Source organism: Ambystoma mexicanum, chromosome 1q, assembly GCF_040938575.1.
Source record: "Ambystoma mexicanum isolate Mex_15411 chromosome 1q, UKY_AmexF1_1, whole genome shotgun sequence".
NCBI lineage: Eukaryota > Metazoa > Chordata > Amphibia > Caudata > Ambystomatidae > Ambystoma > Ambystoma mexicanum.
Genome location: NC_090922.1, coordinates 866703457 through 866731173, shown reverse-complemented (window position 1 = coordinate 866731173; position 27717 = coordinate 866703457). Strand labels below are relative to the sequence as shown.

Below are 27717 nucleotides of genomic sequence, written 5' to 3'. Positions count from 1 at the left end.
AAGTTTGCCGACACTTTATGAAATCCCTTTAAAGTGTCAAGACGTATGGACGTTTAACGTAGAACGTCTACGTGCCCAGGAAGTGAATCATGGAGGACGGAGGATTCCATGCTATGCACGGGCGCTGGTGATTGTGTTTTTCGGATGTTGATTGCGGTTGCAGCAACAGCAGGTCTTGTGTGTCTTCTTGGCTGGTTAGTAGTATCCCCATACACCGCTCCTCTCCACCCCCAACCGATGTGATTTCGTGCCATGTAGCATACGCCGATGGAATTTCAGGGCAGATATTTTTGGAAAATTCTGCTGCCAGCAAGTCGGCTTTATTGTTTGCGTAAGCGTACTTGCATGTTTTTCGGCATAATTCCCTTGCCATGATTTCTGTAACTTTACTGCTTTTACGAGGTGAGGGGTTCTGGTTTAAACATTGCAGGCCAGAGTCTGTCAGCAGAAGATGTCTTTTCTTTATCCCCTCCTCCTGCTGCATTTCTTCAGCTGGCTGTCTAGATCATGGTTCCTCCACTTTCGCTGTGTTGTCTCACTGACTAGATGCCTGCATGTTCATGTATATTATGCTAGTATACAAAGAAAATGCAGACACCTACCTAGTCTTGCCAGCAAGATGACAACAAAGTATAAAGAACGTGTTTTATTTATTTATTATTTTTTTTACAAACAAGCAGAAAAACCTAATTGCTAGCTTGCTGGCACCATTATATGTTAACATATATTATGTTTTGTTAGTTTGGAAGACCACTTAGCCCCTCCCTAGTTGCTAGGGAACGTTGCACGTGTCGTTTTGAACGGTGGCAGCTTAAGGTACTAAACAAACCTTCTTTGCAAAATCCCTGGTTACTTTTTTACTTTTTAAAGTGGTCCAGTGTCCATGTGCTTGATGTGCCCTTGTGTGCAACGTTGCTGTGTGTATGTTACAGTGCATATATAACCACACATGACTGCACCCATCATTCCAGTGGTTTACTGTGAAGGAAAGAGTCACACGGCCAGGTGATAGTCAAGATTTGACTTGCTTGTTTGTTTAAGAACATTGCAGTGTTGCATAATGTGAGAATGTGCCTATCATATATAAAGGGCACAGTGACGCTTTGCATGTAATTTTCAATAAGTTGCCCAGACAGCTGCATGCCGGTGCAGACGCCTGCTGGCATTCCCTTGTGTGAGGATTGTAATGTTGATGTGTGGCACGTGGTAAGGGGGTGGGACTTTTGCAACATCTTCAATATTGCTTAATTTGTATTTTATTTTTTTAACATTTTTGTGTGGATATTTTATAATGTTGCAAGACATACAAATAGTACACCCATTATGAACACAAACATACATGGTGATAAAGTACAGATATGAAATGAATTACAAAATACCACATTAGTTCTTAAGGTGCGGGAGCATGTATCAATGTTCCAGTAGTGGACTTGTATGGTCATTCTTCCATGGGAGGTAATGTAAATCAGGGGAGTAGCCCTCGGCTGGGGAATCATGTCTGAGGTTCATTGATATCCACAACCGAAGACCTATATTGGATCTGAATGGAGACCAATAGTCCAATGGTCTTGTGCAAGATGGTAAGGCTCCTGCATGCTGTGTTTCTCTCCTTTCACGCATATTCATATGGGACAGCCATTCTCAAAATGTTGGTGTTCTGTTTTTCACCCATGACTTGGCGATTATAGTCCTGGCAACAACTGATGTTGTTCCAGCTAGTTTTTTTCCAGTTTAGAGCTGGAATCCATTGTAGCTAACAGTCAAAATTATGTGTGATATTGCCAGGTGTTACTTAGCATAGTAGTCGAGGCGGTTTCTATCACAGTCCAAAATGGGCATACCTTAGGGCATGACCACGCTACATGTAGAAAGTCGGCCATATCTTGGGGGCATTTGTTACAGCTGGATAAAATGTATGAAGCTTTGCAGAGGAATAATACACCTGATGCAGGAATTTGTAATGTGTTAACCGTAAACAGTAGTTCAGGGAGAGAGACCTTGTTTGCTGGCATGCCCCTTTCCACTGGGTGTCTGTGAGCTCACATCCTAGAGGGATTCCCACTTAATCCGAGATGAGTTAATAGGAGAGGGTCTCTGTGTTTTGGTGCCCTTCTAAATATTAGAAACCAATGATTTAGGGGGGGATGTGTGGTAATAAATTGTAAGAACTGGTCGGTTGTTGGGGTCAGCGGATATTCAGGCTCTATAGACTTGAGAACTTCCTGCACACGGAAAAACAAAAACATTGTCACTGTGTTCCATTCACCTCCTAGATTTCAGAACACCCCAAGTGATCAATCTACTGTCCAACACCAGGTCTCCCAGTGACTGTATTCCAAGGTTTGTGAAGTGTATTGGGAAGATCTTTTTGTGTGAGTGGTACACCCCTGACCCTGTATACTGCAAACGTAGGGGAATATAGAATGTTTTCACCCAGAATGTCGCCCAGTTTCCTCAATACTGACATGTTATCTAAATGGGTTGTACCTCCGCTCGATTGCCCGCCTTGGGTCCCAACAATAGCAACCCTTTTAAGTCTGCATGCTGCTTGATTGCCTTTTCGAGAGAAACATGTGCGATGTCCGCTGAGGGGTACCACCACCAGAGAGGGTACTGTAGTTGTGCTGCTAGGAAGTAGAGGTATACATCTGGGTATTCGAGGCCACCTTGTTCATAGGGCAACGTTAACACATCATATGCTATCCTGGGTTGTTTACCTGCCCAAATGAGACAGATCATTAATTTACGCACCCTGGACTCTAGAAAGTAGATGGAGGCCAAATAGGGACATTATTAAATATATGTAGGAATTTTGGTAATGTAACCATATTGGCCAGGCACATGCGGGCAGCTTGTGAGGTAGGTAAGAGGATCAATGACTCCACTATGTGTTCCAGATAGGTGAGAGCCTTCAGATAATTTGCCTTGAATAGATGTGTCTGCGAGGTTGTTATATGTATGCCTAGTTAACACATTTCGCCTTTGGGCACCATCTAACATCCTTTCCAATCTCAAGTTGTTGTACCACTGGGGTCTGGGGCAATACCTCTGATTTAGACCAATTAATCCTCAACCTGGAGATGTTGCCATATTTTTGTATGACAGCAAGTACTGGCTCCCGGTTATCCCGAGGGTGTTTCAAGTACAGTAACATATCGTCGGCATATAATGATACAAAAGAAACATGAGAGCACTCGAAACACCCCAATGTATGTGGTGTTCCCTGAGGCAGCATGCAACAGGTTCTATGGCAATGGCAAATAGGAAAGGTGAAAATGGGCATCCTTGCCTTGTGCCCCGTGTCGGTGTAATGTATTTATACATTTGATTTGTAGATATTGTACCTCGAGGGGCAGTATATAACAGCCTGACCCATAGGAAAAAATCGAGACCCAGGCCAGAATGCCTGAGGACCTCAAACAGGATAGGCCACTCCACCGAGTCGAAGGCCTTTTCTGCATCCAAGGTTGCAACAACTATGGGGCCAGGTTCACAAGTGTGAATAGTTGTCTTAAGTTGCTCTGCATTGACTTACCGGGTATAAAGTCGGCCTTTCCCGGCTTGACCAGGGTGGGCACATATGGAAGGTGTGGGATATATTTACCCACTCGGCAGTACTTCCTTACATCACCAAGCTGCACTTCAGCAGAACCAGCAAAATGGCTGCGCTTGCTCCTGTGAGCACCATTGCATCCAAACTGCGGTTTGCAGCAACAAAAGGATGGCTGCACTGTTTTGCCAAGCTCTATTCTCAAAACGGTTCAGAGTCACAGGTAGGGATAGACTTCTTGCTCTGTGAGCATACACTTTTTTTTATACAAAAAGAAAGTCCAGTATTTCAAACAGGGTCACTAAACACTCTTACCCCATCAAAAGTGGAGTCAATTATCACAAAACTTTATTTAAATCTAATGCATTTCATAAAAGCAATCATAAAAATGATCATAATACATAAATATATACAATATGTTAAAACCACACAAGTAAGCACACCATAAGTGAATAATGTTGTAGTCATTTCTTTAGGATCATAGACTCATTAATGGGAAGAGAGGTATGTAGTCAGATTCATACCGTCTGTTCACCCTCTTAGGGATGAGGGTTTAATTTTATGTAAAGTAAGACTAGTACTGGATTACTAGATACTAATAGGGTGTCCATTGTTTTTGTTTAACGGGGTTCTCCCCTAAAGAAGAATTATTAATTCCGGCACAAGACAATTTCCCCTGAAGAATGTCCTACATTATTGTATCTTAAGGACAGAAACTTGTACAAGTCGGGTTGTTTACATTACACCAATAGGAAATAGGCCATCAGTAGTGTGGCATATGAATCAAGAGTGTATGATCCTAAAGAAATGACTACAACATTATTCACTTATGGTGTGCTTACTTGTGTGGTTTTAACATATTGTACATGTTTTATGTATTATGATCATTTTTATGATTGTTTTTATGAAATGCATTAGATTTAAATAAAGTTTTGTGATAATTCACTCCACTTTTGATGGGGTAAGAGTATTTAGTGACACGTTTGAAATACTGGACTTTCTTTTTGTATAAAAAAACTGTTTTGCCAAGCGCCATTGGGCAAGATGAACATGAAGCACCCCGAGAAAGGCTACTAGGGTGTATTCTTGTTTCTTTTAAAGAAATGGAGTGAAAAAGCAGTGCTGATATGCTGCAAGCCAAAGTTCCTATTTTAAAAAGGGAATATTTCACTTTTAAAATGATGCCGCTCTGATGCTATTTTTCCCTGTTCTTCATCACACTACCTTTATCAAAAAGACCCTGTCATGCCCAGCCATATTCACATTGTGCTCCATCAGAAAATAGCATTATTCCTGAATGGCAGGCTGTGTCAGCCTAATCTGAGAAAATCAACAGTAGCTTTACTTCAGCTGCACGGAAAAAACACTTAAACCTTTGCTACAAAATGTCAAAAATCACGACTTTAAAAGAAATTCTAGCTTTCTGTGCACATGTTTATTTCAGGAGACCTTTGCCTTGTACAGCCTGTGGTGTACAAGAAGCTAACTATGGCTACAAAACAATGTGGAAATGCAGAGGGAAGGGACAGACCGAATTTGCAAGGAAAATGCCAGCTTGCTTTACACATGGAAAAATGGGCTTTTGCAAACCAGGAAAAAATTCCTGTTTTCAAAGTACCATGTTGAACAAAAATGTGACCATGCCTAGCAATGCAAAAGGGTTTGTTGCTGGGAAACATATAGTGGATTTTTTATTCAACAGGTTTGTTTTGATCCAGGACAAAATAAAATAAAAGGAATCAAACTGTATTGGCTGAAGTTTGCAAGCTCCAGAACAGGTTTTTTTTCCTGCTGGCTAAGCTAAGGCTCCCCCCCCCCCCGCAAAAGGAACCACCATAAACTTCCAGGACACAAAAGTGATAATTGCTAGCTTCAAAAACTTTGGACTAAGACACAAGTTCACACGCTCATTAGACATTAGTCTGTGCACCAGGCTGGGACAATAGGACTTCTGGGACACAGATGTGCGAAGTTGATAAGGGGCAATAAATCTTCATTCAAGCTGGGAAACCCCCATCCTCCCTCTGGGGGAGATGACAGTTAGTGGTAGCTGAAGAGAGAAAAAAATGGTCCAGTGAAGGACAAAGACCAACCCAGCCCATTTGCATCCAAAGACTGTTATTAATAAAACCTGTAAGACTTTTATCTTTGCAACAGGACCTCACAAAAATGTGAACATTTAAATTTAAATGTGATTTTTATGGGCTTTAATTTAAGACTTCATAGACTTGACTGCCACACGGGGAATAGAAATGGCAGAGAATTGGGTATTATAAGGAAAGTTTCAATGATGCCATGGTGAATTTTAATACTTACATGCCTAATGATGATTTACACCCATGTATAAAGTTATATAATATTAGGCCGAAGATTTCTCACTAAAAATGATGAAAAACTGTTAAACAGACGAAACGGAGTCTCACAAACTGGAGAGTTGGACTGGCATGATCTGCCCAAAATCTGTAATCTGCCTTTGTAATTGTTTGAAATGCCACAACTGTACAAATGTGTAAATTATGTTCAGGTTGATTTTTGTCAAAGAGGTCTGTTGGAAGTCTTTTCACCTCATAAAATGCAACCTCATAAACTGAGTTTCCTCCTAGAGGAGGCAACCAACATTGATTGTCCTATCCGGTTCTTGGGGGCGTACCTAGCTCAGTTCTGCCCACCTATAATTTTGTGATACCACCATGCTCTATATAAGGAGTGGTTGACAGAACTACATGGACTCTGAATTTCCTGGTTCCTGATCTGCTACGTTCATTTTCCAGATTCCACTGAAAGTCCAAAGCATTGCTGATCCTATCCCAGCCAGGCCAAAGCATTGCTGACCCTACTCCAGCAAGGCCAAAGCATAGCTGATTTTTTCCCAGCAAGGCCATTGATCCAGAAAAACCCACCAAAATCCCATAACCAAAAGGAAAAGTGGTGGTACCCTTTTTGGGAAGCATCCTGAAACCAGACCAGCTTCTTGCCAGAACCTGCATGCCCGCTGACCTTTAGTGTTCGGTGACCAGACCTTTGCCCAGCTGTCTTTTGCCAGGAGAGTCCGTTATCCAGTGACCAGAATCTTTTGTGACCAGAACCTGTTGATTGTCCAAAATCCCAGATTCAAAAGTCCCCATCCCAGAGAAACGCCTAGTCTCCTGACCCTTTTGTCTTTATTCCACTCAGTGGTGTAACTTTGCTGAAAATGTTGGGGGGGACATGACCTCTGAAGAAAAGGTGCCCCAGCCAAATGAATGGTGTACCATAAAAATTGGGGGGGGGGACAAACACCCTTGCCCCCCCTAAAATTACACCCATGATTCCACTCTCTATGTAATCCTATCCATACCCTGGTAACTTGTTAAACTGTTCGAATTCTCTGTGCACCACGTCATTGAATTTCCAAGAGTTAGTGCCACTTTCCTATTTCCTTTTGTCCTGCACAGATCATAAATCCTTAGTCATATTTTGAGTAATCAAAGTAGTTTCCGCAAAAGGTTGAACACTGGGGTGACAAGGTTGACTTGGCGAATCAACCTTGGATCTTACTGTGTCCCTCTTTATCAATATAGTCTTGATAACCTAGTTTAAGTCAAACCTGCTCTTTTCTCAGCTGATTTTCTTTCCTCTCTTACAGCTTCAGTTTACCCAAAACGAACCTTCTTCTACCTTCCAAATCTCCCTCAATTCTTCACCTATAGCCCTACTTTCACCTCTATATTATCCCTGTGAGATACATCTGTCTGTCAGCCCAAAAACCACATAGTATTTCACTCGTTTTTTCATAAAATTTGTGTCATTTTAAACAGGAATTGAAAACAAATGCAATTTTCTAATTCGGCTGCAGAATGTTCTAACTTATCACTTGCTTTAGAATTTCATGCCTTTTGTTGATGCATTGCCTCGTAATTGCTAGTGTTTATGCATTACTGCCTTTGTGAGGAATCCTATCTGCCTCAAAGATTTAACCGCACATTAATTATTTGTCAATTTCAGAGTGTCATTTTATGCCATTGCAAAAGGGTTTAAAATCCGTTTTCCCTCATTTTGTGAGGGAAGGTCGGATTTTAATTCTCTTTGCGGCCTCTTATCCCTGACTACCTGCTGCTTCTTTCTATCGACTCAGGGTTTATTTGTGGGTTGAGGGAACCTGATAGGGGGAAACCTTAACTTGAGGGCTTAACTTGAGGGCTTAACTTGAGGGCTATCTATCCTAATTCAAAAAGTGCTCCTATTCACTTGTGCTTTGGATATGTTCATGTAGAAGGTTAAACAAGTGGAGTTCAGTAGTTTTTATTGTAATTATCACCCCCTTGGTGATTGCTGGGCAATATTAAAATGTGTTTTTTTTTTTTTTTTTTTTTTTGTTCTGTGAATAATTTAAAAATAATAAATATTGTATTTTCACCAGCCGTCCTGGTTCATGGTCCACAGTGACCCAGGGTATTTGTAAAAGGGGGTGTGTGACGGGTCGGGTATCGTCTCAATTTGAATTAATTGAAATGAAAGAAAAAAATCCTATTGAGCACCACATCACAGGAGAAGACCAAGTGTCCTGGTCTGGTGTGTGACGCCCGATTGGTATCCTTAATGTATGAGGCGTTCCGCTAGGATTTTGGCCAAGATTTTATTGTCCGTATTGACTAGGGAAAGATGCCTATATGATGAATACCTCAAAGGATCTTTTATCTGGTTTTAGCAGTATCGTTACTATGGCTGTTCGAGTCGGCTCAGGTGGAACCCATGAAGCAAAGGCATCCTCATACATACCACAGATATGGGCGGGACTCAACGATATTGTCTGGCCGACGTTCACTTTTAATGGCCCACGCCAATGTACGAATGGGGCGTTCTGCCTCCCATACCCTACAGTCCTGATGGGGTCAGCCAGGAATCTCTCTTCCCTTTACATTGGGGTCGCAATTCATCCCGATATGTCCTAAGGCTGTGTCTGAGGGGTATCATGGAACCCCTATTTTGTCTACAGGTCCTTAATTTCCTGTTCTTTGCTAGACCTCGACCTACGGATTGCCTTCAGCACCCCACCCTCCCTGAACATGCAACAGCCCCTGATAACACCTTAAAGGATTCCCACACTATTATGCTATCTGGAACAGACCCTGCATTTATTTAAAAGAAGTTTTTTTATATCTTGCCTAATGTTCTCCCGAAAGAGGGCGTCCTCCAGAGCACAGGCCCTGAAGCGCCAGCGCATATGCCTTGGCAGTTGTGGGGGGCATGAAAAAATAATCTTCACAGGTGAATGGTCTGAAAGGGAACGTGGCAGAATCTGAGCGCCTATGATGACATGGAGCAGGTTTGATGTTATCATGACGTAGTCGATCCTAGAAGAGCTACCGTGGACCCCTGAATAAAAGGTATATTTTTTTATTCCTTGGAGGTAGGATGCAGAACCCTCCAAGCATCGTATAGCTGGTGGTATTCAGCAAGATCATGCCACTTCAACGCTGCCTTCGGTAGTATGGATTGCTGTGTCCTAGATCTGTCTAGATACAGTGACAGGGCTACGTTAAAGTTGCCAGCCCATATCTGTGCAGATGGTGGGCGCAGTTTTGGAAAAACTCTGGTGGAATCTGTATTTAGGGCGTAACTATTTATTATAAAAATGCAAAGACCCAGTGCCTCCCCTGCTAAAAGTAAGAAAAAACCCTTGCCATCATTGATCTGTTAGTGCAGTTTTAATGCTAAGGAGCGATATCTATGTATGCCCCAACCCCGCATATTGGGGAGGGCACTATTCAGTGCCAAGTGTGTTTTCTGTAAGCACATTATATTTATCCCATGATTCTTGATTTAATTGTCAATCGAGACTTTTTTTGTGAATCCTTGTGCATTCCATGACAATGAGAACTCCCACCAACATTACCACTGATCAGCTAGTACATTCAATGCACCACCAGAGCACTTGTAAGGGTCTTACAGATATATGCATTTTCAAGATTCTCACACCCCCTTACCACCCACGCCAGAAACAAAAACATACCAGCAGTATCCCCCAAACCCCTTTCCAGACTCTAACAACATTAACCCACAACACCCGCAGTGCCTGCAGGGAACAGGACGCTGAAGGCGGCAACAGGCTCCATAATGCAACAGGCCTGCACAACAAAATATTTAGCCTTCATGTGAAGAGGCACAACCCCTGAAGTAAAGAACACATGGTCTCTGTCCGGGGCTGCATAGGGAATCGGGTGTAGTCTCTCAAACTACAGGGAACATTATTTCACGTGGCAGGCTGGCACTAGTACGAGTGGTCTTGGGAGCTGCCAGAGTCTGGTAGTTCCAGTGCAACACGTTCTGCTGCTTCAGAAGCAGTGAAGAGCATTGCTTTACCCTTGTGAGTCACTCGAAGTTTTGCTGGATACAGCATTGCATATTTGATGCCCTTTTGCCTTACAGCGTTCTTAACTGATTGAAAGGTTTTCCTTTGTACTTGGACTTGGGGGCTGAAGTCTGGAAGTATATGAATCGTTGCTGAGCCCCAACGAGTTCATCCCTCTCTCTGGCTGTTCTGAGTAGCACGTCTCTGCCACGGTAGTTTAAAAATATTGCTATTATAGGATGTTCAGGTGCTCCAGGTGGAGGTTTAGGAGCAAGCGAGCAGTGTGCCCGTTCAACCAGGAACAGCTTTGATACTGGGGGGGGGGGGTCCCCCAGGATCCCCAATAGCAGTTTTTCAATGAACTTTTCCATATGATCTATGGAGGTGGACTCTGGTATCCCGAGTATGCGCGCATTATTGCGCCTAGATCTTCCTTCGAGGTCTTTTTTTTTTTTTTTTTTTTTAACGAGATACGGTTCACCGTTTGCTGCAGCAGTGAGACCTCACGTTGTAGGACAGACAATTTGTCCTCGCCTTCACTAATTCTATTTTCAGCCTCAGTCATTCGACCACATAGTTTATCAATTTGCACAACCGAAATGTCAACTTGGCTGGGAAGGGCGTCAATTATAATGCTGAGTATGTCTTTATTGTTCTTGAGGGCCAGCAGAGCTTGATTTAGGCTGCCAAATCGAGTTGAGAGGATGCCAACTCTGTAGGTGGAGACACAAACAGACTAGAGTCTGTCTTTACTGCTGACTATTCCATTTGAAGGCAGTGTTTAAAAGCTCATTCAGCGAGGCAGAGCGGTGGCGGAGTGTCTTGGTGGATGGCGGATGGCCTCTGAAGCCAGCGTACCCATTCTTGTGGTTCTAACAAGCTACACCTATGACCGCTTTGTTGACGGTGACATCTGGACGCCTATTTTCTTCTACTGCCAGAGGTGGTGGGCTGGCTACGGTGAGGCATAGGAAGATCTTATCGGAGTTCAGAGACTGCCCTGCAGGTGAGCCCAGCCCTTCACTTTCTGCACTATTTACATTTTTATTTCGTCAAACAATCGGAGCTGATGATAGAGGGAGGTTCTTTTAAAAAAACTTCTTTGCTTCTCCCTCCGTTTATGGTATGACTCTACGTGATCTAATCTGGTCCCGGCCCTTTTGCGTCAAGTGCGAAAATTTGGCACAGATTGGATACAGCCTGCAGCAGGGAAATTGTCATCTGTTCCGGTCTGTGATGCCCCGTCTGGTATCTGTCCCAAGGAGGTTGGCTCCCGCAGCTACTTAACCTGACCAACTTTATTGGGAGAGCCACAGTTTGTTATTAAATTGTGCTTGTGGATACATAGCCTCATTGTGAAACTTAAAATGATGCGGCAGCAAGGATTACGTAGCAATGTGCTGCTGAAAGGGAAGTGAGGACCCAGCCCCGCACTATTAAATAAAACTCTGAGGGAGGCTTCAAGAAGAAAGGAGAGGGGGAAAAAATCGGGGCTTAACGAGGGGAGCCTATTAGGCCAACCTAAGATTGCTGTTTTTTTCTGTGGTGTAGGGAATATCTCTACACAGACTGCCAGACAAATTTTGGTCCCCCCAGCCCCAAACCCACTGTCCTCTGGAGCCCTTGCCTTGATAAGGAACCCATGCGTTCCGCCCTCTAATACAGAGGCTGATAAATACACCTTGCTCTCTGTAGTCGCTGGATAACAACTGGTCGCTGCTTGACCTACGTAGGACGTTGCAAGGTGACATCCAAGGCCGATCCGGTTTGGATGCGACTGGTAATTTGACAAACTTGTCGGCTAGCCTCCAGCTTGGTCGACCTTGCCGCAGAAATGTAGGGAATTGGACCTTCTACTTACAAGTCTGTGAATGCCGGGCAAGAGCCAAAAAATGGCACTATGTCGCAAAACAATGATTTCTTCCTGGGTTAAATGAGTTGACCTCCAAATTGGATGCCCTATTGGCACTTTGTTCAGTTATCACCTTGGACCAACGTGAGGTGAAGCAAAAACTGATGGCTGTATTGGCCATCAATTGGGACCTGAATTCTCCTTGCTCAATTGACCCACAGCCAGTCCCACGAAGGGAAGTCGATTTGGGTGTCCACTCTAAGGAGGGGGATGAGCTAGAATGCTGGTGCCACCTTACTGGAGATTGAGGGTGGGCCAGTAATGTTAATAACTGACTCTCCTGAAGCATCTGAAGTATCTAGGAATTCCCAAGACTCTGTCAACATCGCAGCTAGGAACGAGAAGGACGCACTTGATGCTCTGTGTGAAAATCTCTATGATGGAGAAATGTCCCCCTCCATTGGATAAGATGTATACTTTGGCCAGAACCAGGATCGAGCCGGGGGTTGAACCTATTGGGTACCCATCTACCCCAATCCGCCTTGAAGGACCTTGGACTGAGGATAGGGTCCCAAGTGCAGACAGGTCTAAACAAACAGTGACGCTAAAGGGACCATTGGATAGATCGACCATCTCTAATAGCAACACATTACTTCATCCTCCCCAAGTACATACTAAAGCTGGCACAGGGCAGCATGTCGTGAGGAAGGCTGTAAGCCAAGCCATGGGGAATAAGTCCAACTTTCTTCCTCCACCTAGACCGTGTCAGGGTAACTAGTGTCCACCAACTTTATTCCCAACGTTGCCCCAGTACTCTGCCTTTGGGGAGGCAACTTTATCGGACAGTGGAAGGAAATGGGGCAAGAAGCCAGCGACTTGCACAGCGCACTGGGGGGCGCGGGCCCCTACTCTGTGGTCCCATTAGTCTGACTTCAGGAAATATCTGTAAAACTGGAAGAGCTGCAGCCTACTGACAGTAGCCATTTTTGGATGGAACAACTTTACTATGCCTCTGAATTAGAATTAGCCAAGTGTGGGAGTCCAAACAACTGTGTCTTGATTCGGTTTGTCTCCACCTTCACTGTGACCTTGCTGTGTACAAATGCAGGGGTTCTTCTGTCCCTCAAGCTGAGATTAACAATTTGCCCCAAGGCTCATTGATCCATCTGGAGGGGGGGCTCTCTTATGTTTGGGAAAGTTAACCACTGGGAGGGTAGGTTGGTAAACACCTTTGGTGGTAATACCTTAGTAGATCCCTCACTGGTAGGTTACGAAGCTGTACAATGGGCTAGGTTGCCCAATAACAGGGTGACACGGGACGAAAGCCAACCTTCGAAGATCGCTAGTTGGAACACTAGGGGGTTTAGCCACATACTGGCTGAGGAGGGGTCTTGTGTGATCCTAGCGGACTAGGACATATTTATGCGACAGGAAACCTGGTTGGATTGTGCTTTGTTGGTAGATGGTTTTCAGGTGTTTCAAGTATTGGCAAACAAAGGGCCAAGGTGCCGCCCATTTGAAGGTCTTGCCATTGGTGTGAGCCATTCCATTAGCTCCCGTAGAGTCCCTTTACTGACCAGAGGCTCAGATGTGTTGGCTGTTGAGTTGTGAGTGGATTCTGGGGGAAAGCGGTGGAAGATGTTTCTTATAAACCTATGACCCCCCACACCTTGGTCCATGTAATATGGAAGTGCTGTTTGAGCAGGTTGAGGAAATGCTTACTCGGTGCAGTTGGATCGATGGGTAACCACTATGTGCTGTTGGGTGGTGACCTCCATGCTAAATGTACAGATGAACTGCTGTGCGCCCCCTGTACAAAATGTAGTAGAGCAGAGTATTTTGCTCCAAGATAGGGGTAACGAAAAGGCTAAGTGTGGGATTAAGTTCCTGAGAGCTTGGGATCGGACAGTGTAATGGTCGGACCAAGGGAGACACCCCTGGGGAATATATGTGGAAGGGGAACAGGTGCTACTGAACATTAGATTATTATTTTGGGAATGGCTGATGTCTTATGGATGCCGTCTATCTCAGGGTGATCCATAATATTTGGGCTATTAATGTCAAAATGTACTTACTCAGCGAGAAGTCCCCGGGAGTTGCAGAGATATCAATCTCCCAAGGGGGAACCATATCCACCGGGCAACCCGACAAATACACAAGGTGGGCGAGTACATTAGCGGTCTTGCTGATGAAGTAGTTGAAAGTCTGGCCCAGCAAAATCAAGGCCTGGATGAAGAATATAGCAGCAAAGACTGGCACTCCCATTATTGGCTGCGTCAAACCCACAAACAGGTTTGATAGTGCCATTAGAGATGCAGAGAGGGAAACACAGTGGAACCTTAGGTCGGTCCGCCAATATTCTTCTTCCATTGTGGAGAGGGCCTGTAGGGTGATTGCAACTTTTTAACAAACGGTTATAGTTATTTGTAAACGCTCAACATTAAGCACTCAATGGCAACACATGTTCAGGGTACTGTGTGGAGGCCACTCCAAGAAAATATGGGCGGAACTGACTAAAGCCAGAGTGGGCACTAGAACTAAGGCCCTTAACCTTATACAAGGAAGCAGGTGGATGGAGTACATCGGGGAGAGAGGGGGTATGCAGGTGGTTTCTGGCCCCCCAGGTTTTCTGTTGAAGGGATGGGGTATGGAAATAGGGGAAAATTTAAGTAGAGGAGGCAATCTGGAAGCTTATGGACTCGAGGGCACCTGGACCGAATGGGTTGGCCAACATGATCTTCAAGGACAATCCTGGGAGGTGGGCACAAATACTCAATATTTTGTTCGATAGTGTGTTGTGATCAATCTATTCCTACTTCTTGGCAGCAGTCTGTTTCTGGCTACTTCCGGACAATTACTGACTGCTGTCTCTCCTGGATGTCTCCGGGAAGATCTTTTCCACATTTCTACTGAAAGTCCTAAAGAGTTGGGCTGTAAGCATAAGCTTACTGCACTTCACCCAAACAAGGTTTCGCCCTGGATGTTGCACAGTTCACGATCGGAGGGTATTGGATGTATTAATCCGGAGAGCCTCGGTTGCGGATGGAGCGACCCTTTATGTAATTTTTGTGGACTTCTGGGTGGCATTTGATGGTGTCAACCGGGAGAAGTTAGGGACAAAATGAAAAGATGGGGATGCCCGGGTGGGCTTTTGAATATGACTAGGGGTTTGCATCTAAATACACATGCTAGTGTCCGATTAATTGACAAGGGGACTATGTCTCAAAAGGTGCGATATTCAGGCGAGTGAAACTGGGATGCCCGTTGGCTCCTTTCCTGTATAACTTGTACATGGCAGATTTGCCGTAATGCTTCAAGGGGGGTACAGGATGTTACTCAAAGATTGGTAATTGCCCTATCCCGTACATGCTATACACAGACAATCTGGTTATGTTTAACCATACCTTCTCTGGTGCTCGGGTTATGTTCGAGACCTTAGTAAGGTTTGCTGGAAATAATGAATTAATCATTAGTGAAGGTTATCTCCCCTAAAAGAATCAAGCATATGAGGTCAACACCAGTTTAGGTAGAATCAACTACGTGGACTCTTATCCTTATTTGGGCCTGGAGATGGGCGCTAAGAGGTCCTATAAGGAAATTTAGATGCTAAGAGTATAAAGGCTTGGCAACTGCCTGCACTAATAAGTACCTTTGCAGCCAAAACGGATGGTTACACCTTGGATGGAATCCTCACGCTCTACTCACAGTGCTTCTGCCCAATGGTGCTATATGGGTTGGAGGCACTGTGCATGGGCGATTACAAGTGGCTAGATGGCCCTGAGGGTTATTTTTGGAAAAGGGTATTGAAATTGAGTAACTCAACTCAGATGGAGTATCTGCGATTAGAAGTGGGGCTGGTTTCCCTGAAAGGACAGCTGATGGTGAGACAGGGTTTACTCCATATAAAAACAAACTCCCATCCACAATGTAAATTATTAGCTACCCTAAGTGAGAGTGATGGTCGTTTGAATAGACGGTGTGAAACAGAATATGTCAATCAAATGGTAAGGATATACAAGTGGATAGGCTGGCGTCCCGATTTTAAATGGGGACGAGGGTCTCCTCACTGAACATATTTTTTTAAAGAAAGATTAAGGAAGTGGGATTGTACCAACAACAATTTACACTTGTATACGCATACCAATTACTAGTATGTGGTGAATGTGACTTGCAAACTCAAAAATATTTAAGGCAATGCCCGTCCTAAACAATGTAGCGGTTTCTCCCGAAATTACAAATGAATCAACTGCTGCTGCTGATTTTTCTTGGCGTAAGATGCCGAAAGGGGATAGGATATGCCATGTGTGGGGCACCAGGGGCCTTGGAAACCCCCGTCATGTCATCGCACAGTGTAAACATTTAGTTGACATATATATGACAAACTTGGGGTGCTTCGTGCATGAGTATGAAGCGATAAGGATGATGATTTTGGGGATTGCATAAACTCAGAATCAGAAAGAGTCAAGTTAGGGTTTGCAGCATGGGGGCTAAAAATCTGGCAAAAGAAACTAGTGATGTTTATTAACGTTCCTACGTAAGGTGCTAAATTAAGAAGAACTTGAATTTTATATTGAGATGAATTAACCAATTTGTTGTGGATACTGTACTTGTATGCACGACTTGTTTGAATATTTAAGTATTGATTGGGTGCCCTTGTAGAGTAACTCTTGTGTTTTTAATTTTCCCACCATAGATGGCAATAGATTTTAATTGGGGTCTACAGTTTTTGACACACTCTGCAACTGTGGTTGGCTGGGGTGAGAAAGTGTAATGCTGCCCTCGATGTAGAAGAATTTCTAAGTTAGAATTGGTACATTTCTTGAAATTCTGCAAATTCTGGATTCCTTATGAGCATAAGATAAAGTGTAAGTAATGGGCATGGAACTCTGAAACTGTATTTGAATCTATACTTTGAAGTTGTATTCTGTGATTTGTCTGCCGCATTCTTTTGTCATGTGTGCCATTACTTGTACTCTAATTTGTATATGTAATCTGTATTTGTACTTGTATTTCCACATGGATTTGTTTTCATTGATTTTAACTGTAATGTTTGTAATAAAAGTTATTTTAACTGAATATAGATAAATAAAATTGATCTGGAGTATTGGTCCATCCTGGTCTGTTTTTTGGGATTCCCCATGTTAAATCCAGCACAGAGAATCCACACCTCGATGTGCAGTGCCACCTGGAGAAGTTGCACCCTGCTGGTAAAAAGCATTCAGATCTGCCAGGGACACCCTCCGGATGGGACTCAATGCTATCAGCAAGCACACACCTTGTGCACTTCAGCTGTTAACCCCCAAAGTCTGCCCTGTGGGCATGCCACACACCAAGGATCCATCAATAATCGCTGTCCTACTGCCACTGTGTGAAGGAAGGGCCACACCACCAGGAGTGCTGCGCAGGGGGGCCCAAACCAGCAGCTACTGTCCCAGGGGTGGAGGGGAAAGGGCCTGACTGCTATACGGCCGCTTCGCTGAGATGGTGGACAGCTCGCACAGTGCACCGGGGCAATAAGGCAACCACAGGCAGCACACTGCATGCTCTGGAGTAAGAGGATTTGTTGGGTGGAGAGAGAGGGAGAGGTTCCAAACCAGGGCGTACGGGAACAAATCCTCCGGGTTGCACAACTATTATTTTCTCGTAGTGACAGCGGGAGGTGCCCTGAAGATGGGGCGGTAGCCCCCACACTGCCTTTTTTGTTTTTGTTTGGGGGGGCTCTCTTCCCCCCTCACCCCAAATGGATGGCGGGGGCACCTCATGCAGGCCTCCTACAAACAGCTGCGTGAGGTACACCCCCCTCCATTTGGGGTGGGAGGGGAGCGGCCCCCCAAAAAATAGTGGGACAGGCCCCCCAGTGGGTGGGGCAGTAAGGTTTGGGTACCCCGGCGTCAGATTGGCACATCAATGTGCCCCTCTGCGCCAAGGCAAGTTTTGTAAACCAAGAAAAAAATGAAATGAAAAGGGTACATTACACTGCACTTTAGGGCGGGCTGAGGGACACCCTAAACCGCCAAGTAATTTTCTAATGTAATGGGTGGTGACCCCCTACCCCCCCCACACACCAAATGCAGGGGGGGCATCTCATGCAGCCCTCCCTGGGGTCAGATTCCCCTTCCTAGGAGCAGATTTCTGCCCCCAGGGAGGGCTACAAGGGGTGCCCCCATTTCCCCTTGGGGTGAGGGGGAGAGGGCCACCCCCCTTTTCTGTAAAATATATCCCTGGTGGCTAGTGCCCCCCCCCCCCCCCCCCCTCCCCAATCCCACCCAACATTCCCTTTTTGTTATTTTCATTTTTTTTTTTTTTTTTTTTTGCCCCCTTCCCTGGGGGCAGATCATCTGCCCCCAGGGGGGGCCTAACCTGCAGGCCCCATACTTTGGGGGGCCTGCACACTAATTCCTGATGGCCCTCCCATTTGGATGGGGGGGCCACCTCATGTACTCCTGCCTGGGGGCATAAATCTGCAGGCCCCACCTTTCCATTTGGTGTGGGAGGGGGAGGGCCACCACCATTTCATGGGGGCAAAAAAATCCCAGGCCCCCCCACCCCCGTCCTATTTATTTATTTTTATTTTTGTCCCCTTCCCCGGGGGCAGATCAGCCATCTGCCCCCAGGGTTGTGCACATATGTGCCCCCATGCTTTGGGGCCAGGGGGGGAGAGGTGGTCCAGTGGGGTGCTGGTCACGGATCGAGCGCTCTACGCTGATCCGTGACCAGCAATGCCTCATATACGTGGTGTCCTTGGAAAGGGGAGAACCTTTTTTTTTTTTTTTTTTTTTTTTTTTTTTTTTCTTTTTCAGCCCAGGGGTCTCCAGCGCTGTGGCCCCATGCGTTGGGGCCACGGGGGGAAGGGGGCCGCTTACCTAGTATCTAGTAAGCAGCCACCCGGCATCACAAACGGATCTCTATTGATCCGGTGACATTGCTGCCCACGGATCGCGTGCCCTGCGCCCGATCCGCGGGCAGCAATGCCACACAATGGGTATCGTTGGAAATGGGAGAATTTCCCCTTTCCAACGATACTCGTTTCGATCTCCGGCTTGAAATACAGCCGGAGATCGATGCGGAGAAAGGCCTCTTACCTTCTTTCTTCACTGCAGCAGCCGAAAATGGCTACTACAGTGATTTTACTTTCTGTTTCACGCCGACGTGCTTTACGCACGCCGACGTGAAACCGAAGGTAATCCAGCCCCCTGGCAGTGAGGGGGGAGCCTGGGGGTTGGATTACAGTTTTGAGCGATCCCTGCTTTGTAGGATCACTCAAAACAAGGTGCCAAAAAGGACGAGCTATCTCGTCCTTTGCACTGCAAATGCAATTCCAAGGACAATATATCTCGTCCTTTGCACTGTAGGGGTTAAAGACAGTCACCATAGTTCTGTATTAAAGAGCTTCGGGCCCCCATCGGGGAGCCAGCCTCCCAGTTCGAAGACTACTGCCTAAAGGCACCCTAGCGGTTCAGCATACAGATGCCCCCTTTTCCTGGGTGGGGCGATTCCTTCCCGTCCCCTTTCTGGTTCCACACAATGACTGTTCAAATCGTTGCCAAGTAGAGGATAAATGCTCCTACTGGCTGCGTCTCTCTGGCTTTAACACTGTTGCTGCTCCAATTCCCCCACAATGTTCCACATTAATAGGTCCATGCCCTCCTCAGATAAGTGCACCCGACCCTCTAAGTAATAATTTGGCTTATCTACGTTTATCGGCCGTGGCGCATCTGTGAGAATACCATGCCTCTGCAAAATGTACCCATGGCTTGGTTAACTTATTTGCAGGATTTTTCGACTGCTCGGGAGCACTGCACTATTTCAGCTGTAGTGCACAATGCTTATGGGGTGGCTTCTGTTGACCCTTCTGGAGGAAAGTGCCTGGCTCATATTAGCGAAGGCTTGCCTGCTAACGTGTAATATTTACCTTTTGTTCCCCAGTAAAGATCACTTTTGTTATGGGTTCTGTCACTGCATAGCCTTCTATTTCCAGTACCTATAATTTCCTGTACATGTTGCTGTCCGCAATCTGGGACTCTCTAAGGTTGATATTTACATTTAAACTGAAACATGTGCTTTTTCTTTTAAAGGACACACACAAAATGACTCTGCAGCATTTTAATTACAAGAGCTCTCCAGTTAAGAACGTGTTGCCTCTCCAGCACACCCACCTCTAATTGGTTTTGGTGCATTTACCACCAAAACATTGCTACTGTAAACAAAACTGTAAAGGGGAGTTGAGCAGTGTATGGCGTTGGCATGACAACTTGTCAACGCTTGGTGATCGGGGCTTTGATCCTCTTGCTCAAGTCTGCCGGCCTGCTGCTGTTGGCGGGGAGCTATGCACGTTCTTAAGTAGGAACAAAATAACTGCACTTAATAGTATGGCTGTTTTAAATGTGGATATTTGTATGCACCAATGCTTTTGTTATTTGAACTTCTGTTGGACTTTCTTCTGCGGAGTGATCTGTTTTTTTTTTTAGCTTGGCTGACGCTGCAGCCTGGTGTTGCTGCCGGCATCCTCAGCGTGTGCATGACATGCATGACCTGGGGAGCATGGATGCTGTGAGGTAGCCCACTGCATATTTTGATCCTACCTGGGGGAAGAGAGAGCGCGGCTGTCCGCCGTTATTTTTCCTACCTTTGCTGGGTCTCCTATTCTTCTGCCCTCCTCCTAGGGCATAGCCCTGGAGGTTTTTTTATCTTCCTGACCGCATCGACCACCCGCTACAGAGCAGGAGGTCCAGGGGGTCCCTGCTGAGCAGGGGCCCTCTGTTGTCTGGCTGGTGGCTTGACACTCTCAGCATGGCTGGCATAGCACCACCCTTCCCGAATGCAGAGCTGCTCCGGGGGGCAGGATGTGATTGCACCCCTGGCAGAGGTGAGGAAGGGCTTTTTTTCTGCTCGTACATGCTTTTATGTTAATGCATGAGTAGCGGGAAGAAAGAACACTCGCCCGGGCTTTGTTGTAGCATTTGTTTCATCCCGCTGATGTTAATACATGATTTAATAATTGTAATTACCGATTTGAGCCAATGTTATTTGATTGCTCTAGTTTGCGTGAGTTTACTGTCTGCGTACTTCAAAACGTGCCAATCTGAGTGATCTCTTTAGCTCTTCCTGCTTTGTTTTCCTTGGTAAAAATGCACGTTAGGTCACATAATGTCTACGCATTGCTGTGTGTGTGTGTGAAAGATTCACAAATCTAAACTGTTGCGTTTGCTGGAAGGGGATAGGTTGACTGATTTTGGAAAAAGTGAACACTTTTGGAATAAAAGTTGAGCAGCCCTTGTTATTGTCTGTAGCTTTTAATTAAAATAACTTGATCGTACTTTTAGGGTATTATTTGTGTTTGTATTTTTTGGGTTGTATTTTATTTTTTTCTCAAAGAAAAATCTTTGTAGGTGAACTTTGTCATTTTCATTGTGCAGTTTCACATAAAATAATGTAATCTAAGGGCTCTTTAAATTCCGCAATTGGTTTAGATTATCCATGAAACGATTGATGTTTTTAATCAACGAATATAGACGTTTAAAAAATAATAGTGAGGCGGACGATTTCAAAGAGGACTAGCTGATGAAGTCTGCATTGTTTCTTGGACCAGTGAACCCATTGTTTTAAAATGTTTTTTTTCGACAAAGGCATACAGGGAGATCCCGGAAAAGAGGTGAAAATGGAGGCAAAGCATTAAGGAAAAGTGGAACAAAACAAGGATACGCAAAACATTTCATTTTAAGACGTTCCCTGAGGTGTATAGTTATCGTTTTAATGGGCAGTTGGTGTTTTGTAGTTTTCCTTCACAAAACGTGGAATGCCTTACGAACAGTGTCTCAACAAAATATAATTGTATTTACCTATGTTTTAATATAATTAATTTCCTTCACAGATATACCGCCAAAAAAGATGACCGCATCTGGCATGAGGAACAGCGCGGCCAAGGGCACAGACCGGAAGAAATTAGTGGCCTCGGGTAGGAAGTGTGCCCGGGAAACTAGCAGCGACGAGGAGGACTGCGACTCTAGCCCAGGGCCGTATGGGGACCTCTCGTCCTACATCAAGGGGGCAAGAAATGGTCCGTCCTCGCTCATCATCGTGGAGCCCGAGCACAACAATGAGAGAATCGTAAGTAAGCCTAAGTCTACGGTGGAGTGGGGGGATAAGGGATTCTAGTCCAAAAACTCAGCCACCTATTTTGTGGCCATGTCTTTGACAAAACATTGACGTTTCTATTAAATTGAGATTAATGACGGGCAGGGTAAGGCTGTGTTGTGACTGACCAATGTAAATAAAAGTTGCAGTTGTTCCGCTTCAGCATTATATGTATAAAATGCACCCTCTCCCTCACGTGTGCCGGCCTGCTGCTATTGCCAGGGAGCTGTGTGTGCTCTGAAGTAGGAGCAAAATAACTGCACTTAACTATATGGGCGTTATATTTGTAAATTTGTGTATGATGTGGAGACAGCTGAGATTGATGATAGAAAATGTGTTGTCATACGAAATTATGTGCAGGCATCTTGACTGTCCAAGGCATTGCATCTTGTAGCATGAATGGCTCTGAGGGTAATGCCATGGGTTTGGCTCTGAGGGTAATTCATTTCTCTGGGTACATGTGGGCATGCTACATTAGGGTCACATTTGTGTACAACATTTTACTGAGGGAAGCTTTGTGCTTCTCTAGCCTGTGCTGTGATATGGAGATATTGTACCTTAAATTTGCCTGTGAAAGCGGATTTTTGCTGTGCATAAGTTTATCGTTTGTTGGGGTAAAGAATTTGAATCTGCAAGATACTCGCAGACATTATTTACCTCCTCTGTTCTCCACACTGCACACCGTTTAATGCTTGCCAATGGTAAATTATCACTCACTATTGGTTAGTGGTGAGAGCAATTTATTTTTTAGCCCTGCTTTATATTTTAATTTACCCCCCTTTTTAACACCCCTTTTTTTTTCTGGTGTTTAGATGAGTGTGACTTGAGTGCAAGCTGCCACATGTTCAACTTATTTCCTCTGCTAGTCAGAAATTGCTAGTTCACCGAACCATTTCATTGTGTTCACCTTGATTTGGAGCAATGGGCTCTTGCTGTTTCTCGACAGAGAATCTCATAGGCACCAATCTCTGGCCACGCCTCGCTACTAATATATGTAGCAATTCTGCCTTTTATAGACCCATCTCTGCTGTAACTGCGGTATTTAGTTAGGATGATGAAGGCATGTCCTTTTTTTGCTATGGCTAGTTGCGTTTTTGTGCCATTTCTGAAAATGCAGCCTTATCTTTCTGCAACCTTTTGGCTCTCCAGATGTTCAACTAGAAATCCCACCTGCCCAGGCCATCCTAGTCAATGGTGTAGGATCGTTGGAGTTGTGGTCCAAACATCTAGAGGATGAAAGGTTGCAGACCCTTCCCCTAACACCTGTCTGTGGGAAGGTATGGGAGTGGTCGAGCCATCATCTTGTTTTTTTTTTTTTTAAGCCTGCAGCAGTTAGTAGCTTTGAATGCTGGCAGTAGAATTAGACAGTATTCCAGAATTGGAAGCAATTAATTTTACGTGATTAGTTTCTTTCAAGTTAGAACCTAAGCTGCATCCCTGATCACATCCTTCTTTGAAACTTTGCACTCTCCTCTTTGCACCCAGGTGCCTATAAATGCATAATGCAAAGAAGAACAGTAAACACCAAAACTATAAGCATTGCCAATACTTGTTTTATTAGCAAGTCGATGGTACTAGTTGAAGCCACAATGGGTAAAAGTCTTGGAGGAAGTTACCAAGCACCAAGATATGCTTCACTCACAAATGGGGACACTTCAGGCAGGAACATGTCCATCGCAAGCCCACTATAAATGAATGGTTTGGGTTCAGACAAGTTTCACAAATACTTGGAGCATGCTAAATTTACTTTTTCTTTCTTCTTTTAGGTCATTCTCTGTGATTTAGAAAGGATGGGGAATTTGAACCATTGGCAATTCCTGGTGAAGTTAATTGTAAATGGCTGATGGGTCTTGATGAAAACTGAAGAGAAATGCGTGAAGAAAAGTATTTCCAAGCAGTAGTGCTTTTCCAGTCCACGGGTAAGCATTGTTTTTTTTTTTTTTTTTTTTTTTTTTTTTTTTTTGGTCCCTCTATTTGATGTTTAGGCAGGAGGGGCACATCTGACGTCCTTATGCGGAGGCATTCCCTTTTTTCACACATACAGATGAGTGCTGCACAATGCCCACCACTAGAGTAACTCTCTAAAGTATAGATGGCCTACGTGATTTCCCTTACGTTATTGGGCATTTGTAGTGCGCCCCATTTGTATGATCTGAAAGCGCTATGGGTTGAACACCCTTGAGGACCGTAGTACAGGTCAGAGTATGTGTGCAGCTAGACTGAGTTGTGGGTAGCTGCAGGGGAAGGGAGGGAAAGTGCCAAGGAGCGCAAGAATAAGTCAAAATTAAACCAAGGGCACGTATGGGTTCACGGTTAAGGGGAGTCACTTACCGCAGTGTACAGCTCCAAGAAAAAATCTGTCGTATTGAGTCACATTTTGAAGTTTCAACTTGCCTTTTTCATACCCGCAGCCAAGAAACAGTGTATTAAGACACAGAAAACGTTTTGAAGGAATAGTTCAACCCTATTGTGGTGATGCAGAGGGCTGAATTCAGGCTTTAAAAAGAATGGCGGAGGAGAAAAAGCAGCTACTGGTGGAATCTTGCAATCGGGGGAAGTGCTGTTGTGTGAACTACAAGAAAATGCAGTGGAAAAAAAAGATAATTATATTGTAAAAAGCTGATGGCTGGGAACGGACTATTCCTAAACTTAGTATTGGGCAAGGTAACATAAACCCAAAAACTGAAGTCTTTTGGCAGTGTTCTTCATTTCTCCATCACAGAAAACTTCATTGCCTCCGCCTGTACATCATGTTTAACTTGCATAATTGCTGTTAAATTGCTGTATCTTAGTTTAATTTGCCTTTGCCTGATTACTATGTTAAATTTGCTGCATTGATTACCTGTGCGCAACTAGCCTGCCTTCATATCGCAGCTCAACACGCCTTCTCCTGATTTTCCTGCTTAAGTTGTACGCCTTGCCTCACCTGACCGCCCAGTCGCATAAACGGTGACCCCAAGCCTTTCAATTGCTTCCTCACCTAACCAGCCTGAACTGCAGCTCTGCCCCATTTTGCAACACCTCAAGCCCCTCCTGACTAGCTTGCTTAGACTGCCTACTGCTTGACCATTCTATCAAGGTAGCCCTGTTACCCATGTCCCTCCAGGCTTCACCAGCCAGCTCAATTGCCCTACTGTTAATAAGTGATAGCCCACACAACCAGTCGCCTATCTCTACTGCTGTACCAGGTATACCAGTACCAACTTCAGTTGGGTGATATTGTATGTAAATATGTGCTCTGTAAAGCGCTTTGGATTAAGGTGCTATATAAATAACACATAATTATCATTATAACAGTGTATTTGCATATCAGCAACAGCCTGCACGACACGCTGACCTCATCCAAGCTCTACTAGCTTATGCCCCCACCAGCCATCATACTGAACATAGTCTCTCACCATCCTCCTCACACTATGCATCTTCTCTACACGTTTCATTACCTACAGCTACTATTCGGCACTGTGCTACAGCCCATCCTGGCCACCAATAACGCCAGCAACCATTCCTCACAGCCCGTCTGTACAGCGACTGACATGCCTAACATCATCTGCACCACCCTAACCATGAGTGCCAGGCTCCCATCATCAGACAGTATTCCCCCTTCAGCCTTCCTACCCCCAGCACACTTCTTGTTTCCAAAACCAGACCCTTTTTCACATCCTCACCACATAGCCCTTAGACTCACCGGCCCTCTGGCTCAAACACTTCGCCATGAAACCTACACCAAATATACCTTGCGCACTGAAATACAGTAATGATAGACTAGGCTCCAGATTCCTACCAGCTCCCTCTACCAAAACCACCATTTTGACCAAATCTCAGACCAATACCTTCAAAGTAGCAGACCATCCTAAGAAGTCACTTTCCAAAGGCAACTCAACTTAGAAAACCACCACGCCTGCCCACAACCTGCACAGTCTTGATAAGGCCATCCCTCCCATCAAGGGCGCTTCAATAAATGCCAGATCACTCCCAGCCCACGCTCTAGACATAGCAGACTACATCATAACCTCCTTAGGCCTCAGACCTTTATCCTGATAACTTCTCCCCACGGCAGAACAACTGTCCGTCAAGCTCCCAGTCTCTGCCACCCAACACTCACCATGCACCTCATCTATAGGCCACCAGGGCCAGTATCCACATTCGAAGAAGACATTACTACCCTTCTATCAGCTTAACCAAGTTAAGCTCTCAGATCATTCTATTGGGCGACCTCAACCTTGGCTTTGAAGACAGTAAGCATGTTAAAGCCCTAGACATTGCAAAAGCGTTAACAGAATTGGGCTTCACTCCTCGGATACTGGAACCCACCCACATCAAAGGCAGGACTCTTCATTGGTTGGCAGACCTCAACTGCAACATCACGTCCTTTCTAACTCGCCTTGTGCCTGGTCAGACCATCATCTGATCTCATTTACTATTAAATATGTTAATCAACGCCCTTAGCAGAACTTCTGCCCCCCATCTCCCGACATGTACAAGGAACAGGGACATTGCTAGAGCAACTGCTTGCACTTATTTTACCTATACTCAACAACCCTACCAAATCCTACACAGACCCCACCGCATTAGTGGATATCTATAACCAAACCGTCCTCGAGGCCATTAACACCATCGCCCCACTTAAACTGCGCAAACCAAAACCCCATGCCCATCTCAACTCATGGTTTACACCGCACCTTAGAGCCCTTCGTAAGAAAGAGGAATACTGAGGCCCTTTGGAAGAGTCTCTCCACAGAGAATTGCCTTTAAATCACTGTCTCTCACGCACAAAAGTCTTATGAACTCTGCACCAAGCTAATTGTGCAATTTATTTTCTCGTGCAGCTCTGACTGATCTGTCAGATATGTTATAAGTTCACAGCCTCAAGATCCCAAGGTTTAAACTTCAGAAGGCCGGGGGCAGTAGCTTCCCTGTACTTGTCGCTAAACTGTGGAATTCATTACCGATATCTCTCAGATCTGAACCCTCCTATCACTCCTTCAGAATCAAAATCTGGTCACTAGCACAAGAACATTAACTCACCTACCCTTGACGTTATTGCCTGACATATGCTGTATCTACAGAGCACCCGGCACATAGGTTCAATGTAAATTATTTAATGCCGAACTGCCCTGCTCAACTGCACACTGTGAATCGTGTAATATGTAACCAATGTATAATGTATAGATGCAATTCATGTAATCTAAATATACGAGCAATTCTTGTCATTGTAATGTAAATATGTAACCTTGTGTACCCAAGAAATGCGCCCAGTTGCCTAAGGGCATGGTGTACTTTACAAATAAACACAATACAAATGCATTCCTTCCTCAGAACCTGCCTCTGTTACTTCACCTGGACAATTGAAAGACACAGCAATAAATCGGCAGATGTCTCAGTGTAATGTTGCAGTTCCCAAAGATGTAGCTGCGCAACACCTACAAAATATTGGACTATCAAGTAACAGTCCATTGTCTACTACAAAAGTTTTGTCGGACAGATCTAATTTGACAAGCTCAAGTGTGTCCTTATTATAGTATGACTTTTGTGCCTAAGTGACATCTACACATTCCCACACACCTGCTCAATCATTCTGAGTACAGTCTTTAAAAACAATGGAATTGGCACATCACCACAACCGGTTTTTGTTGCTATGTCAACCCCTGCTACTGCGGGATAACGGAATGTCAATCTTTAATAGATTGCCCCAATGTTACTGATTACTGTGGTGAAACCATACATGTATAGATTCAAGGTTTATGTAACCAGGTGTGTGTCTCTCTCGCTCTCTGTCTCATATGCTGCTGTGTGGAACGGAAGATGCAAGTGCTCTTGTGTGTAAAACTATATAATTGATCTGGTGAATTT

General features: G+C 44.7%; 1 protein-coding gene across 2 annotated transcripts; it reads left to right on the top strand.

Moving 5' to 3' along the window:
* Positions 1-76: 76 nt before the first annotated feature.
* On the top strand, positions 77-27171 carry LOC138538277 (protein RCC2 homolog). Of its 2 annotated transcripts, none has more exons than XM_069641519.1 (4): positions 77-194; positions 21605-21840; positions 23634-23786; positions 24279-27171. In XM_069641519.1, exons 2-3 carry the CDS (start codon positions 21622-21624, stop codon positions 23709-23711), a joined length of 297 nt encoding a protein of 98 aa, XP_069497620.1. In that variant the 5' UTR covers positions 77-194; positions 21605-21621; the 3' UTR covers positions 23712-23786; positions 24279-27171. The 2 variants fall into 2 exon arrangements, with proteins under 2 accessions (XP_069497620.1, XP_069497621.1); XM_069641520.1 differs by having other exon boundaries at positions 21605-21844.
* Positions 27172-27717: the final 546 nt, after the last annotated feature.

Coding starts and splice junctions, on each gene's coding strand:
- LOC138538277 (XM_069641519.1), top strand. CDS start 21,622: ATGACCGCATCTGGCATGAGGAACAGCGCGGCCAAGGGCACAGACCGG. Junction 21,841..23,633: donor AGCACAACAATGAGAGAATC/GTAAGTAAGCCT, acceptor TTCTTCTTTTAG/GTCATTCTCTGTGATTTAGA.